General features: G+C 41.8%; 1 protein-coding gene across 1 annotated transcript in view; it reads right to left on the minus strand.

Moving 5' to 3' along the window:
• DNAJC15 (DnaJ heat shock protein family (Hsp40) member C15) overlaps positions 1 to 5,499 on the minus strand; it is a 78,720-nt gene extending 73,221 nt beyond the window's left edge. The window contains exon 1 of the mRNA XM_058548229.1: positions 5,372 to 5,499. Within this exon, the coding sequence (XP_058404212.1) occupies positions 5,372 to 5,476 (105 nt within the window). The 5' untranslated portion in view covers positions 5,477 to 5,499. The remainder of the gene's footprint in view (positions 1 to 5,371) is intronic.
• Positions 5,500 to 16,378: the final 10,879 nt, after the last annotated feature.

Raw genomic sequence — 16,378 nt, forward strand, 5'->3', positions numbered from 1 at the left:
CTTCACAACCTAAATGCTTACAAAAATACAAATAACTTTGATACGTTATAAGAAATACTTGAATAAAAAACTGCATGAGGGGCCGGCCCGGTGGCGCAAGCGGTTAAGCGCGCGCGCTCCGCTGCGGCGGCCCGGGGTTCGCTGGTTCGGATCCCGGGCGCGCACCGAAGTACTGCTTGGTGGGCCATGCTGTGGCGGCGTCCCATATAAAGTGGAGGAAGATAGGCACCGATGTTAGCCCAGGGCCGTCTTCCTCAGCAAAAAAAGAGGAGGATTGGCGGATGTTAGCTCAGGGCTGATCTCCTCACAAAAAAAAAAAAAAAAAAAAAAAACTGCATGACTTTGTAAGCAAGTACATAGGATGAAACAACTTTATTCAACTGGCGAAGGGAAACTTCACATCAGTAAGCTGGGTCTTAAAAAACCGAACAGCTTGCCGGACAAAGAACTTCAGACAGAGTAGAAAAGTACAGTAAGCAAAGTCACAGCACAGTACAGTGCAGTGCAGTGCAGTGTAAGGGATGGAAAATGGGGCTGGGTAAGTCTTTGGGGGTGGGGGGGGTCAGTTCATGAAGAGTCCTGTATACTACCCTAAGGTAAATTTGGACCATGGTAAATTTATGAAAACAGAAGGTACCATAATTAGGTCTGTACTATAGAAAAATAACTGACAGCAGTGTGAAGTTTAAAAAGGGTAAAGTGGCCAGCTCGTGGCTTAGTGGTTAAGTGCGCACGCCCTGCTACTGGCGGCCCGGCGTTCGGATCCTGGGCGCGCACCAACGCACCGCTTCTCGGGCCATGCTGAGGCCGCGTCCTAGTTGCACATACAGCAACTAGAAGGACGTGCAACTATGACATACAACTATCTACTGCGGCTCTGGGGAAAAAAAAAGGAGGAGGATTGGCAATAGATGTTAGCTCAGAGCCAGTCTTCCTCAGCAAAAAGAGGAGGATTAGCACGGATGTTAGCTCAGGGCTGATCTTCCTCACAAAAAAGAAAAAACAGGTAAAGTAGCAGAAGCAGAGACCTGTTTTAAAGGCCATTACAATAGGCCAGGGGAGAGATGATAAAGACTAACAGAATAGCAGTGGGAAGGGAGAGAGAGGAAGAAATTAGAGAGACCGGGATAAGTGACTGACAGACTGAATGTTGGAGGTAAAGGAGAAAGTGGAGTTGATACTGGTATTCTTCAAGATAGAGGAAAGAGGAGAATCAGCGTGTGTGGGGAGAGGATATAATGAGCGACATTTTAGGTAAACTAAATTTTGTACTTTTGTTTGTAGGATTCATTGGTAGACAAATGGAAATTCTTATTAACTCCATTCACTGATAGAATAGTTCTTCTCATTCCTTCTCATTCTAGAATGACATTTATTCATTCAACAATTTCTTTTTGGAATGCTTACCACATATACCACCATTATAAATGCTGGAAATACACAGACAACAAAGTCCCTGTCCACAGAACTTACATTTTAGCCTCCTCTTATGGCATAAAAAAAAGTGAGGAAAGAATCAAAGTTAAAAATATGGATATACAATATGTAATCCATGTGACTTCTTAAAAGGGACACTTCAAGGTGAACATTTTAAATCAAATTGCAATTGAAAAATAGTAAATGTAGTCTCTTTTTTTTGGTAATGAATAAGTATTTGATAATTTACATGTTTGATAGGTTTTAGTTTTCATGTAACAGGTTTACTTATACTGAACCATATATGTGGCTAATTTTCCTATATGTTACATTATCCTAATAACACCAGGAGTTACACTTTCCAGGAAAGTACTAGAAACCAAAAGGCTACCACTTCATACAAATCGAGTTTTGTTCATACCGCTTTAAAAATTGATAATATTCTTTTCTTAACTTTAAAGATTGTTTTCTACTTTTCAATGAGAACTGGCTGTGCTAAAGCCAAGTTTGACCATGACCTCTGATTATTAAACAATTAATTGTAAGACACTATTTTATTCAAGGTGCTACACCGTTATTTCTGCCTACATTTTTATCTTTTTAATCTCCTAAACAGACTAATAAACATTAATCCTTAGTCCCTAAAGGGAAGCTTACCTGAGGAAAAGAGTTATTTGACATCCACAACTACAGATATATATTTCAAAAACTTTAAAATAAATTGCATCTTTTTCAAAAATGGTATGGAAAATTTTTTCTTTTTTTTTTTTTTATAATTTTATTTTATTTATTTCTTCCCCCTCCAAAGCCCCAGTAGATAGTTGTATGTCATAGCTGCACATCCTGCTAGTTGCTGTATGTGGGACGCGGCCTTAGCGTGGCCGGAGAAGCAGTGCCTCAGTGCGCGCCCGGGATCCGAACCCAAACCGCCAGCATCGGAGCGCGCGCACTTAACCGCTAAGCCACGGGGCCGGCCCTGGAAAATTTTTTCAACTCCTTGACAAACATTTTATTTTCTACTATTTTCAATAAGACTACTGAATATGTCCCACATGCGGGTCATTTATTCTTTCCTAACACTTACCCTTTGTCACCTTCCCATCACTTTCAGTACTTCCCAGTTCCCCAAAGTTATTATCAACTCTCTTATCTTCTACCTCATCATTGGTCATTGCTTGGACCAATAATTCCCAACAGAATCAGAATGGGCCCTTAGGGACATTCTGAAATAAATTTAAGAGGACCATTTTGGTTGTCACAATAACTTGGGTAGGAGGAAGGGTATTTGGTGGATGGAGGACTACTTATCCTAAAAGTCCTAAAATGTATGAGACAACTGTGTACAACAAAGAACTGTCTGTATCCCTCAAGATTTTAAAAGACTCTACTGGGCATTAAGTAGATAAAAAGCCTGTTTATTATGATCATCTTAGTCTAGATCTTTATTATACATAAAATATATCATTTCTGCACTGTTTTAGCGTGGACTGATTTTTCCAGAAGTGTAACTACCACGTAAATTGAGGAAAGCGTCCCTTTTTTTGTTCAAAATTGTTCACAATTTGAGAAAAATCAGTTTGTTGATAACAATGGTCCTTATGGTACTTGAACTGCCAATATAATACATCTGAAATCAGTCTGAAATTGTAGCTGTCACATTCACAGTGATTCTTTGTATTGGCACAATATGCCAGCAACTGATTACTTCATGTCTTCTAATGTGGTCATGCCTGAGCATTTACGTATCTAAATAGTAGACATATTACTTTCTAATAAAATACTTATTTCACCTTTATGTTTCAATTACAGTATTACATTGATTTTTAAAAATTATGTTTGAGTAGATTTTATTGTCTATGAATCTCATTTCAGAATATTACAGGAGACGTTACAAAATATTTGTTATAAAAGGGGGTACTGGGCTGGACAGGTTGAGAATCACTGGCCTACAATTGAGCCTTCATCTGCCTGGACTGCTAAAGACGTCTTCTAACTGATATCTTGGATTCTATACACTCTCTCTTCCAAATAAAAGTACTCCAGATGTAAAAATCACCAATATTACTTCTATCTTCAAAATACCACAGAGCTCCCAACTGCCTTGCAAATCAGTCCATTACTGAGATTTTTACAACTCTCCGTAAAGAGATTCCTTCTACCTAACCTAGCATCTTACCCAGTTTATACCACAGACTGAACACTTCATTCAAAAAGCCTTATTCCTAAGCAGTCAGCAAGCCGTAGTGGAAAAAGTGTAAGATTTGGAATTCTAGGTCTGCCATTTACTCAGAGAATGATCCTGGGTAAGTTACTTACTTTCTGAGTCTGTCTCCTCATTTCTTAAGAAAGAATTTTAAAAAACCTTCCTCAAAGGATTGTGGTAAGGAATAAATCAGATATAGTAGGAGATCAAAGAGTCTGCCATTTCAAACTCTTGTTCACTTATTTATTCCAAAGTCCTAGCAGTTCCAAATTCCAAACTGTCACCTAGCAGTGCTCAAGAAATGTCTATTGAATGAAAGTATATTTGTTTTCTGAAACCTTCTCAGGCAAGCCCACCTGTTTGCTCTAGAAATTTATTAGTTAGTTAAGTAATGATAACTGAGTGTCGCCAATTGAGTGCTTACTAGAAGGAAATACCCAGTCTCTGCTCTTACAAAACGTAGAGAACTGCTGGTAAAGCACAGGTCAACACAAAGGATGTCACAAGACAGTGTACAACTAGTAAACAAATGGTATGGACAGTAAGTGCTGTGCATCTAAAGGCAAGACATATCACTGTGGGCTGGAAGAGCACAGAATGTGGTGTGGAAAAGGGATAAAACAGCTACGTTTCCAGACTCTCCATCTAACCCATTCTTCTTAGACACAGCCTGAGAGAACTTCACAATAGCCCAACCTATCAATCTTTCGTTTACAACTCATCAAAATGGTAATACTGCCCTCAGGATATCTCAACTCTTTCACGTGGCTTACCAGATGCTTCGTAAGTTCTACCCATTTATCTCTGGAAACTGCACCGACCAATAATAATGTAGCCACAAGCCACATACAGCTACTGAGCACTTGAAATGTGGCTAATCCGAATTGAGTTCTCCTGCTAGTGTCAAATACACACTGGATTTCAAAGACTTAGTATAAAAAAAAAGAACGTAAAATACCTCATTGATAATTTTTATATTGATTACATGTTGAAATATTACTGTGGATATATTGTGTTAAATAAAAATACACTGTTAAAATTAAATCCACCTATTTCTTTTTTACTTTTTTTAATATGGCTACAGAACACTTAAAAATACATATGTGGCTCGCATGATGTTTCTATTGGACAGTTCTTTTGCCCAGCTCTACATTTCAGTCTGAACAAACCACCTGCAGTTTCCGACTAGGTCCTGTTTCTCTGTCCTAAGACTTTGTAGATACGACTACTGGTGCTTGAAACACAACACTTTATCCTCTTCTCTTCGCTGAGTTAACTTTTATTCATTCTTCAGATTTTAGTTTTTAACCATCGCTTTCTCTTAAGAAGCCTCCCCTGACCTCACCCCCAGCCCCCGCCAGACGACTGGGGTCCCTTCCTACGTGATAACAGAATCCATCCTATAGCACTTATCATACTGCATCTGCAACTGTTTTCTGGTCTGTGTCCCCGACGAGACTGGAAGCTCCTTGGGGGGACAGACTATGAACACGCCTCGTCGTCCCCTCCTGGCACAGAGCAGCGTCTCCGCTGAACAAACGGGCGGTGGGACACAGACGGTGAACAAATGGGCTGAACAAACAGGCGGTGGGACGCAGACGGTGAATGAAAGCCGGGGGTACTAAGGTCCCAGGGGTAAGTGAGTACAGAAGGGTAACGCAGGAACTAGGACTAGGGATTCCAGGGGGCGCTAGCAGGCAGGCCCCGACGGCGCGGAGCCGGAGAGGGTCGGTAGCCGCCAGCAGGACTCACCAGACCCTGGTCGATGTCCGCGTCCGGTCGTTTGGTCGAGAGCGGCGAGTACTCGGCGTAGCGCAGCCCATCAGCAGCGGAAGCGACACCACCACGGGCAGCCATGGCAATGCGGCCAGGGGAGACGCCGTGCGCCGCGGCCGCGCCTACGAGACGGCCGCAGGGACAAACTAGTTAGGGCAGGTTCATTCGCGGGTTTAGTAGGCGCTGCACTCGTGCGCTGGTGGGGGGCGGGGCCGCGGGAGATCTCGTTCTCACCCAGACTCGGGCCAATGTGTCCCAAGGACGACAAAGGTCAGATTTTGAGCGGAACCCCCCAGGACGTGGAAGGTTTTTTCTTTCAGATTCTCAGGCCAACACTGGGTCTCCTGGGGCAGTGCATGGTGGAGCCTGGCCCCCCTCACCAAAGTAGCCGCAAAGGCCAGGGTTTAAGCCCCAGTGTCTGATGTGGGTTTCATCAGCTGCCTGGCCAGGAGAGACCCAGAGAGTCTGAAGGTTCCTGATCCACACCAGACCTTTCTTCCAACCCCCAACTATGGATCATACTGATACAAACCAAGTGGGCTCACCTACTGGTGAGTTAAATAAGACTAGACACCAGTGGAAGTTGTCTCACAAAGTGTATTTGCAGCACATAGGAGGCCATGAGGAATCATTTCCAAAGTCATGGCGTCCCCAAACAAAGGAAAGCAGGAACTTTTATTTGGTTGGGGAATGAATATTGAAAAGGGAGAGACGGGTATTCGCTTGCACAGGCTCTGTTGGAAAACATGCTTCCACGTAATAAGGCCTAAGCTCCTCCTGGAGAGATCTTTGCATTATAGATAAGGCAAAGGTCATTGGCATAGCTCTTGTGGTGAGCCTTGATCAGTTTCAGGATGGCTGGCGGGCTATATCACCTTTGAGAGCCTCACTTGGTCAGTTTCAGGATGGCTGGTGGTTACATCTCCTTAACACACAAAAGGAAAAGAAACAAGCTGGAAAAACAGTTAATTGCTTCGAAACCCAGCTTTGAGTTTCTCCAGGGCCCTAGTCCGTGACAGTACTTCTGTTTAATGCCACAATTTTCCCATCCGTGAGAGCAATATTAGAGGCAATTTGTTTACAACCCCCCATGAGTAGCTATAATTAAGGTGAAATTAAAAAGAAGAAACTTGTAAGTAAATAAATCTCATTCCTCACAAATTATTTTGTGCTGATTTGGGTATAGAAAGACACACTTGGGGCCAGCCCTGTGGCTTAGCGGTTGAGTGTGTGCGCTCCGCTACTGGGGGCCCGGGTTCGGATCCCAGGCGCGCACCGACACACCGCTTCTCCGGCCATGCTGAGGCCGCGTCCCACATGCAGCAACTGGAAGGATGTGCAACTATGACATGCAGCTATCTACTGGGGCTTTGGGGGAAAAAAAGGAGGAGGATTGGCAATAGATGTTAGCTCAGAGCCGGTCTTCCTCAGCAAAAAGAGGAGGATTGGCACAGATGTTAGCTCAGGGCTGATCTTCCTAACAAAAAAAAAGGTAGATCTTTAAAAAAAAAAAAGGAAACACACTTTATTCTTAATTTTTAGGTCAAGCCTTTTGGAGCAAAAATTAACCAACAAATGAAGCTTGTATAGTGTTTTCCAACTCCGGTACCAACTTGGCAGCTCTTTTGCCCTTTATACCCATTGCAAGAGCAGCGTACAAGAAGAGAATTCTTCGTCTTTTTCCTGTTCCTGAATTAAAAGTTTCGACGGTCTATTAACTTTTTCATTTAGTTAATACTATTAGCAAGCCCAAGAGGTCAGGGCCTGGAGGAATTTACAATCTAGTAGGGAAAATAACATGAACACAGTGATAACAATACATGCGAGAATATGAGCACATGCATTGTACCACAGTATAAAGAGAAGTGGACTAGGAGGATAGAAGAGATCTGAGTTCTAGCGTATCTTCTGTTTTTTCTAGGCTTGTGTCCTTGAGCATACCGTTTAACCTCTCCAAATCTCTCCTTATCTGTGGAAGGGGAGTAACATTTGTCCAACATTCTGACTCAGGGAAGTTGTAAGTACAAAATGAAAAAAGAAAAAAAGGATATGGAAGCAATTTGTGCAATGCATGTATGAAGAGAGTCACCCACACAGTGCTATTGGCATTTATGGGAGGGAATGGGCACTTTTAACCCAGGTCATCCGAGAAGGTTTGCTGGAGGCTTAGCCATTGAGATAGATGGTCAGTAGAGAATGGGTAAGACTTTTTTTTTAGGTGGAAGAGGAGGAGGGCTGGAAATTTCAGGTGGAAACAAAATGCAAAGAAATTAAAAAGGTGGCATGTGGAACTGGGTGAAAAACACACCGAGACTCTTCAGAGACATGGTCTTATTACAGCAATTAATTTTCTTTAGACTGATCCACAACTATCAAGGACACGGTGAACTAGGCAAATGAATTGGATTGGGGCCTACAGGTCATTGCTTTATTCATCCATCCATTCATTCAATAAATATTTATCGTGCATCTGTTAGGTATCAGGCACTGTACTAGGCATTGGGTCTATAGTGTCAAGTAAACAAACGAGATCTCTGATTCCTTGGAATTCACAGTCTATGGGAGGGTTACAGTGTACCCTGGCAGCTGGGCCCTCACAGTCACAGGCTGCTAGCCTGGAGCAAACAAGCAATTAGAGCAAGACCCAGGTCAGTCGCAGCTCCTCTGAGGGCAGCTGCTGCCCCTGCTCAAGAACTGAAGGGAAGCTTCCAGAGTAGACGTCAGGAAAGAGGGGGAAAGGAGAATGGGTCTGGGGAGAAGATAGCAAGGTGGAGGGGAGTGGGCTCAGCCGTGTTGTGCCTCAGCTCAGACACCAACCTAGTGAGAGCAGATTGCTGGCTGCTTGTAGACCTGACTTCTGTTCCACGGCTGCCTCCTGCATCTACTCCTACAGCAGTACCCAGTTTCAGAGAAAAGTCTTCCGCAAAGACTGCTCAGTTCTCAGCCTTTGGTTCTTTGCTAAGGGTACGCTCACCAGCAAAGAAAGAGTGGAAACCAGAGCAATTAAGTCCTCTCTATCTCCCCACAAGGATCTCTTCCTGCCTTAGGTAAACTCACTTCTCTGGCTTCCCTGAGAATGAAGAAGAATGCTTTTTGTGAAACCCCAAAAGGGAAGCCACATTAAATTTTCATCGGCCTATTTTTATTAGTTATACCGCTTCAGAGACAGATTACATTATGTTCAATGGACTTTGTAAAAGAAAGGCAGACATCAGTAATATACTTTAGAAACATCTCAGTAAAAAATGTTTTAAATATTTGTTGTTTAAAAAGACTTTTGGCCACAAAAAATCAACCTCTGTGTGCCTCATTTTCCTCATCAGTAAAGTTGGAGAAAATAATGACACCTCACTTGTGAGGATTAAATGAGTTGACTTCTGCAGAGCTTTTAGAACAGTGCTTGAAGCCTAGTAAGTTCTATAAAAGTGTCAATGACTACTTTCTTTATATTACCTCTTTCACCTATTTGTTTCCCTGTATATTTTTTTCTCACTGACCTCCTCCCCGCAACAGTTATGTTTGATCCCCAAGTGGTTGTCTTGTCTTTGAAATGATAAAATTTGATTAGACATTACATAGTGATAAAGTATAAGTGTGTGTTGGGCAGGGAAGAGTGGTTTTTACGAAAATGAAATTAAATGCTTTGGAAAGACTTGATAAAAGCAAGTTACAAAAAAAATGCTGTCAAATGGCAGGCCTGGAAAGAGAATCATAAAAATTGAGTATGATTCTACACTCAGTTTGCTTTTAAAATGTCTTGTACCCCCTTCATTTTAAACAAACCCAAAGTAGGAATCATAGATGATGGATTGTCAATGTGGAAGAAATCTGAGGCAAAACTGAATCAAAGGATCCACACCCACGTAAAAGGCTTGGCCCTGCAGATATACATAGAGTACATGAATAGATAAAGTGTGTGTCTGTTGTGGTATTAAAATTTCATAGTTGTAGGGGAGGGGGGAGAATGTTATTAGAAAAACAGTCTAAAAAATCTCCTTAGGGGCCAGCCCGGTGGCGTAAGCGGTTAAGTGCGCACGTTCCGCTGCGGCGGCCCGGGGTTCGCCGGTTCGGATCCCGGGCGCGCACCGACGCACCGCTTGTTAAGCCATGCTGTGGCGGCGTCCCATATAAAGTAGAGGAAGATGGGCATGGATGTTAGCCCAGGGCCAGTCTTCCTCAGCAAAAAGAGGAGGATTGGCATTGGATGTTAGCTCAGGGCTGGTCCTCCTCACAAAAAAAAAAAAAAAAAAAAAAAAAAAGCTCCTTGGGGAGATAATGAATAAAAAGGTTGAGAAACAGTGATTTACAAGTGATGTTTAAAAAAATGTTCAAAGTATGTATCATTATGATTATGATCTAAAATTTAATTCATTTTTCAATTAACTCAGCAACTACTATCCTGTTCTGTTCAGAAAAGAGGGCTCTACTATACGATAAAGCGCAGCGGCCACAAAGGAGAAGGGGCCTGAAAAGACCAGGGAAGGAGTCAGAGAAGATAGCACTCAAGCTGACTGTGGAAGGATGAATTCAAACTTGCTGTATTGATAAGAACGAAGCAGGCTTGGGGGAACAAGGTATGAGTAAGCATTATATATGAACAGTACTACAAGTAATTCAGTTTTGCTAAAGCTTAAAGTATAAAGAAGAGAATGAAGATGGATAAGGGCGGACAGATAGCCAGACAAAGGCCAGATATTGAATAGCTTTATTTAATAAGTGAAGGCTTTAGAATTTATCTTATAGGTGAAAGCAAGACATCAAAAAATGTCTAATGTGGTAGTGACATGATCAGATCTACATGCTAGGAAGATCATTCTGGTAGTGATGTGGGATTGATGGGCCAACACTCAAGGAGGGAGAGCAACAAGAAAGGTACTGCAGTAGTCTGAGTAAGAGATGTTGAGGCCTAAACTAGGACAGTGGCAGGGACATGGCAAGGAGGGATGTAGTGACGTTTATTGGTTTCCTCCCTGCATTCAGGCCCTTTTGGCCCCATCCAACAAGGACCCAAGGATGGACTGTTCCCTGCCCTCAGGGTGGGCCCTGACTGACATAAGCCCACCAATGCCTCATCACTCTAGCCATGTTGTTTGTTTCACGGATGGGCACATAGCCCTCCTGGAACATTGAGACTATAGGAAAGGTTTTCTGGGTGCTTCTGAGAAAGCAGCTTCTCTCTTCAGCTGAACATCAACAGAGAAGCGTGAAGCCCTAATTGTGGTTGGCAATCATTTCACAACAATTAGCGAGAGTAACTATTTAATTTATCATCCAAAACTAGGTCACATTTGAAACATAGTGCATTTAAATAACTATGTTAGGACAATAGATATAACTGGGGCTGTCCCGACAAGCCCAGATATATAATGCTCCTACCATTAGACGAGATGGCCTTCGGATGAAGCAAACACCATTGAAAGCCACGAGGAGATTAAAAAGAAACTGAATCCTTAATGATATTGTTTAGCTACTACATCAAGCTTCAGTTGAAGTCCACCTCATCTCTGAACTTTTTAGTTATAAAGTAAAAATTCCCTTTATTTTAATTTCTCTTTAATTTTGTATTTAAAAATTGAAGCATTTAAAAAATAGAAAGAAGTGTATAATGAGCCCTTATATCCCCCAAATCCATTTTCAACAATTGTCAAGATTCTGCTATAATTCTTCATCTATTTTCCTTTTTTTGATGAATTATTTTAAAGGAAATCAAGATATCATGTCATTTTACTCTGAATTTTTCAGTATCTGTTCCTGCTAAATATGGACATTTTCTAACATATCACACCATGGTAACACCTAACAAAAATTGTTGATAATCTTTTTTGTTCCTTCCTCTTTTTGCTGAGGAAGATTGGCCCTGAGCTAACATCCGTACCCATCTTCCTCTACTTTATATGGGATGCCACCATAGCATGGCTTAACAAGTGGTGTGTCAGTGCACACCCAGGATCCGAACCTGCAAACCCCGGGCTGCCCAAGCGGAGCACGCCACTTAACTGCTGCGCCACTGGGCCAGCCCCTACAAGAAACTTTTAAATAGCTGGTTTATTCATGTCAGGATTCAAACAAAGACCACAATAATTGTTGAGGTTTATGTCACGTTAGTCTCATTTAATCACAAAAATCCCTTTCCCCACATATTTTCATACCATTAACTTGTTGAAGAAAGCATCACCTTATTTTTAAGCCAAATTTTAGTTGTGTTTTCTGTATTTGCAACCAAAGCTTTCTTGCTGATCCAAGGGGTAAACTAGATGGTAAAGAGACAGCACTAAGAAGACTTGGGATTGAGTAGATAGGAGGGATAAGGAAAAGGGAAAAATCCAAAGTGATTCTTAGGTTTCTGCTATGGGCAACTACTGAGCTAGGAAAAAGATACAGAATAAGAAAAGAGGGGATTAGATTCTGTGGACACCAAGACTCAAGAAGTGGACAGTGGAAAGAAAAACAAAAAAAAGGAAACTACAAATAAAAAGCCAGAGAGGTAGAAGAGATAGAAGTGAGGAGAGAGTGGGGTCATGGAAACCAAGAAAATTTCAAAAAGGATGAAATAATGAGAAATACCTACAGATAAATCAAGTAAGATAAGAATAAAATGTGCCCATTGAATTTGGTAAGTAGGTGGTCACTGGTGACCTGAGTAAGAGAAGTTTCGTCCATACTAGGGAGATAGTGATCACCACCCATCCCACATTCTAGAATATTCTAGAAAATATTCTTTGAAGAAAGTACAAGCAGAGCAATGTATATTCCTATTTCTCTGTGTATTGATATCAGACAGTTTACATAGCACAAAGAGAAGAGAAAACTAGCTAATTTGGATTTTATCACCAATCAGACAATTTGGTTTTTAAAATAACTATTTTTCACTCTGTGATTGCTTGGATATTTGCTAAAATGTTCATCCCTTGGAACTTAAGTAGGAAGACAGTGAAATGCTCTGCCTTCTTCCCCTTAATGATATTCGTTGAATTACCTACAACAAGGAAATACAGCTGAGGAGTGGTTTCAGGACCGTATTATTTCTAATCTTACAGGAGGTTTTAAAAACAAAGACATGAACCTAAAGGAAGTCACTAGGGGATAAGCCAAACAAAAAATGTGTTTTCATTTTTTAACTTCAACATGTATTTTCAGCTGACTGACTACCTATAGCTGGAAAGCTGGTTTTGGCCTATATCAGAGGCAGTCAAATAAGTGCCCTTTGTGGAGGTGTCCACTGTTTAATCGTGGAAAATGGGTATCTACATGATGTAGATTTGTCTGTTGGTCACCCAGAGCAGCATCTGCTGCTCAGGTGCCAGCTAGAGATAATCCAATGAAAGAAAAGCTGGCATCAGTACACATGTTATTTTCTGGAGCCAATTTACATTTTGTGCTTTTGTCTATCCAAGCCAAAACAGCATAAACAATGCCAAACCCAGTTTTCTGATTATTTTCAGGCTGATTGAATCTGGCACATGACATGGTTTTATCTAATTAACCCACATGTGGTACAAAACAAAACAAATTTGCAATGGAAAACTCTTTCTGCCTTTATTGAAAGACTGAGGTGAATATATAATTATTTTGTCCTTGTCTCTCAGCCAAATTTATAGTTGAGAGACGAGGTCTTTTTCTACTAGATAGTGAAGGGGAGGAAGACTATCCTCTACCCACTCTGTGTCCTTTCTGGCTGGGCTACAAATTAAATTGACATGAGACTGAATAGCAGGAGAAAATCAAACAAAGCTTTATAACAGGTATACATGGGAGAGACCTGGAAAAAGTAGGTTTCTTGACAAAATGGTGGAGGTTCTCTGCTTAAATAGATTCAGCTAAAGACAAAGGAGGATGTTGGGGGTGGAGGGAGTCAGCTATGGGAGATTACCAGAAAAGCACAGTAAACAAGAGTAAGGTTATTATGCAGATTTAAGTCCTCGCCTTCTGCCTTCTGCACCCGTAAGAGTTTCTAGAGATAAGGTCATCCCCCCTTCTTCCTGGTACAGAGAGGGAGATACCTTTTTTTGTGTGTGAGGAAGATCAGCCCTGAGCTAACATCCATGCCAATCCTCCTCTTTTTTGCTGAGGAAGACTGGCCCTGGGCTAACATCTGTGCCCATCTTCCTCCACTTTATATGGGACACCGCCACATGACAGGCGGTGCATTGATGCATCAGTGCGTACCTGGGATCCGAACCCAGACTGCCAGCAGTGGAGTGTATGCACTTAACCACTACGCCACCGGGCTGGCCCTGGGAGATACATTTACAAATGGAGATTTCCCTTATGAATGTAAATATCTCTTACAAAGGATAACCTTTTTTTTTTTTTTATAATTTTATTTATTTTTCCCCCAAAGCCCCAGTAGATAGTTGTATGTCATAGCTGCACATCCTTCTAGTTGCTGTATGTGGGACGTGGCCTCAGCATGGCTGGAGAAGCGGTGCGTCGGTGCGCACCCGGGATCCAAACCCGGGCTGCCAGCAGTGGAGCGTGCGCACTTAACCACTAAGCCACGGGGCCGGCCCTATAACTTCTACTTTTACTTGGAATGGGTTTAGCAAGGACCCTCCCAGTCTATCCATACCCAGAATTATCTATGGTGATGGCCTGTCCTGGGGACAGGCCTGCTATCTTAAATCCTTTTAGGCAGTTAGTGGTGGGGAAGTCAAAGTTTCTTTCAGAGTCTTCTGAGCCTTTATTGTCTTCAGCTTGAAATAATCCACATACCAGAGTGGCACATCTTGGAGTGGCCTGCCCTGAACCCCGTCAATAGCAAAACAAGTTCTGTGTATTACCTGCCTATAATTAAAATTTATTATGTTTTATATTTTTCCAAATCCAGCCCTTTCCTTTTTTTTCTCTGTCCCAAAAGGAGGAGAAGTGTGGGGAAGATACGTTCCTAATTGTGGTATAATAAATATATCTGGTCTTTGTCCCTGGTTCCTGGCACAGAGCTCCTAAAGCCCTTGGAATTTCCTGAGTGATAGGAATGTCTTTTTTTATTCATAAAGAGTTCCTTTTGAGCACATCTGAGTTTATGCAAATAAGGTAACTTAGGGTGGGGCCCCTAGATAGCCTTAGGATGGGGCTAGTCATCAGAAAGACCTAGTGAGAGGCCGCCCTGTGGCATAGCAGTTAAGTACGTGCATTCCGCTTCAGTGGCCTGGGGTTTGCCAGTTCGGATCCTGAGTGTGGCCCTACTCACTGCTCATCAAGCTATGCTGAGGTGGCATCCCATATAGAGGAGCTACAACTCTACAACTATGATACACAACTATCTACTGGGGCTTTGGGGAGAAAAAAGAAAAAGAGGAAGATTGGCAACAGATGTTAGCACAGGGCCAGTCTTCCACAAAAAAACAAAAACAAAGAGGTTTAAAAAAAAAAAGAAAGACCTAGTGTTAGAAGGCTGGAATTTTCAGCCCCACCCACCAACCTCTGGGAAGGAGAAGAAGAGAGGCTGCAGATTAAGCTCTGTATAAACTTTGAACAATGACATTTGATGAGCTTCTAGTTTGGTGAACTCATCCACATGCGGAGAGGGCGGCATACTCCTGTTCCAAGGGGACAGAAGCTCCTTCCCTTGAAACTCTTCTGGATCTCACCCTATGTACCCCTTCATCTGGCTGTTCATCTGTATCCTTTATAATAAACTAAATATAAGTAAATATTTCTCTGAGTTCTGTGAGTCACTCTCTAGTAAATTAATCAAACCCAAGGACAGGGTTGTAGGAACCCCTAATTTATAACCAGGCAGTCAGAAGCACAAGCAACCACCTAGACTTGCAATTGGCATCTAAAGTGGGGGGGTGGGGGTGCAGTCTTGTGGGACTTAGCCCTTAACCTATGAGATCTGATACCGTCGCCAGGTACATAGTGTCAGAATCGAATTAAATTGTAGGACACTGTTGGGGAGGAAAAGTTTCTCCTCTATCTTTCCAAGTTCTGGCTGGTCTAAGTATTAAATGGACAGGAGACAGATTAACAGGAGAAAATCAGATTGAGTTATATACGTATGGGAACCCCAAAGATAGGAGATTCCCAGACATTCAGGCATTTGAGGCTTATATGCAGTCCTGAGCTAAGGAGAAGGGGGCTAAGGATCTGGGACTGAAAAAGAAGAGGAATATGAGTTACAGGAAGATGGGAAAAGCAAATGTTTGGTAAACAGATATTGCATGGGATACAGAGAGGCCATTGATCAAACAGGCCTTGTTAAGTTTCCCACAGTCTACCACATAGACTCATGTTCTTTGTAGATATCTGTGGTGATAGCTCTTCTTCCTGGAACAAGCTGTTTATCTAAATTCTCTTAGGCACTTAGAGAGGAGGTAAAAAGCAAAACTTCCTGAATTCTTTCTGTTTCTTAAAAAAAACTTCTTTATGCTTCTTAAAAATAATCAGTTTAAAATAATCCTCATGCCAAAGAGACACATTTTGGGGTGGCAAATTTTACTCCCCTACAACACCTCACTGGTTTTGCAGAATTCTTTGGTGGGGGAAACCCTGATCACACACATACACCCCCCCCCCCCACACACACACACATTTGTGACTAGAAGTGTCAGAAGTGAAGTGTTCTGTGTGAGTGGTAAAGGAGAAACACACAAGAGTGTTTTTCTCCTTTACACTGATAAACACATGGGCTGTTTGTAAAAAAAAAAAAAAAAAAATCTCAAAACTGGATGAGAGAGTCTATCATATTTTGAAGAAGAATGTTAGGCAAAGTAACAGTTCAGCTATCGATTTAGGGTTGTAATTCTTCCATCCTTACTATATCATAAAATGGTGGTCTGAAAGCAGGCATCATAGTCCTCATCTAGAATTGCTTCAGAACATCTAACAAAATGGTGAGTACAGTGGTATCCTGTAAAGTGCTGTTTCATGTTGATGGCAGCAATAACGTGGTTAGAGTAGGAAGTGGTACATGTCCACCATTTTTCTAAGAGAAGAGCTAGTGTCTAAAAGCTGTTAAAAAATAAAATGTACTTAAACATA

The sequence above is a fragment of the Diceros bicornis genome, chromosome 9, assembly GCF_020826845.1.
Source record: "Diceros bicornis minor isolate mBicDic1 chromosome 9, mDicBic1.mat.cur, whole genome shotgun sequence".
Classification (NCBI taxonomy): domain Eukaryota; kingdom Metazoa; phylum Chordata; class Mammalia; order Perissodactyla; family Rhinocerotidae; genus Diceros; species Diceros bicornis.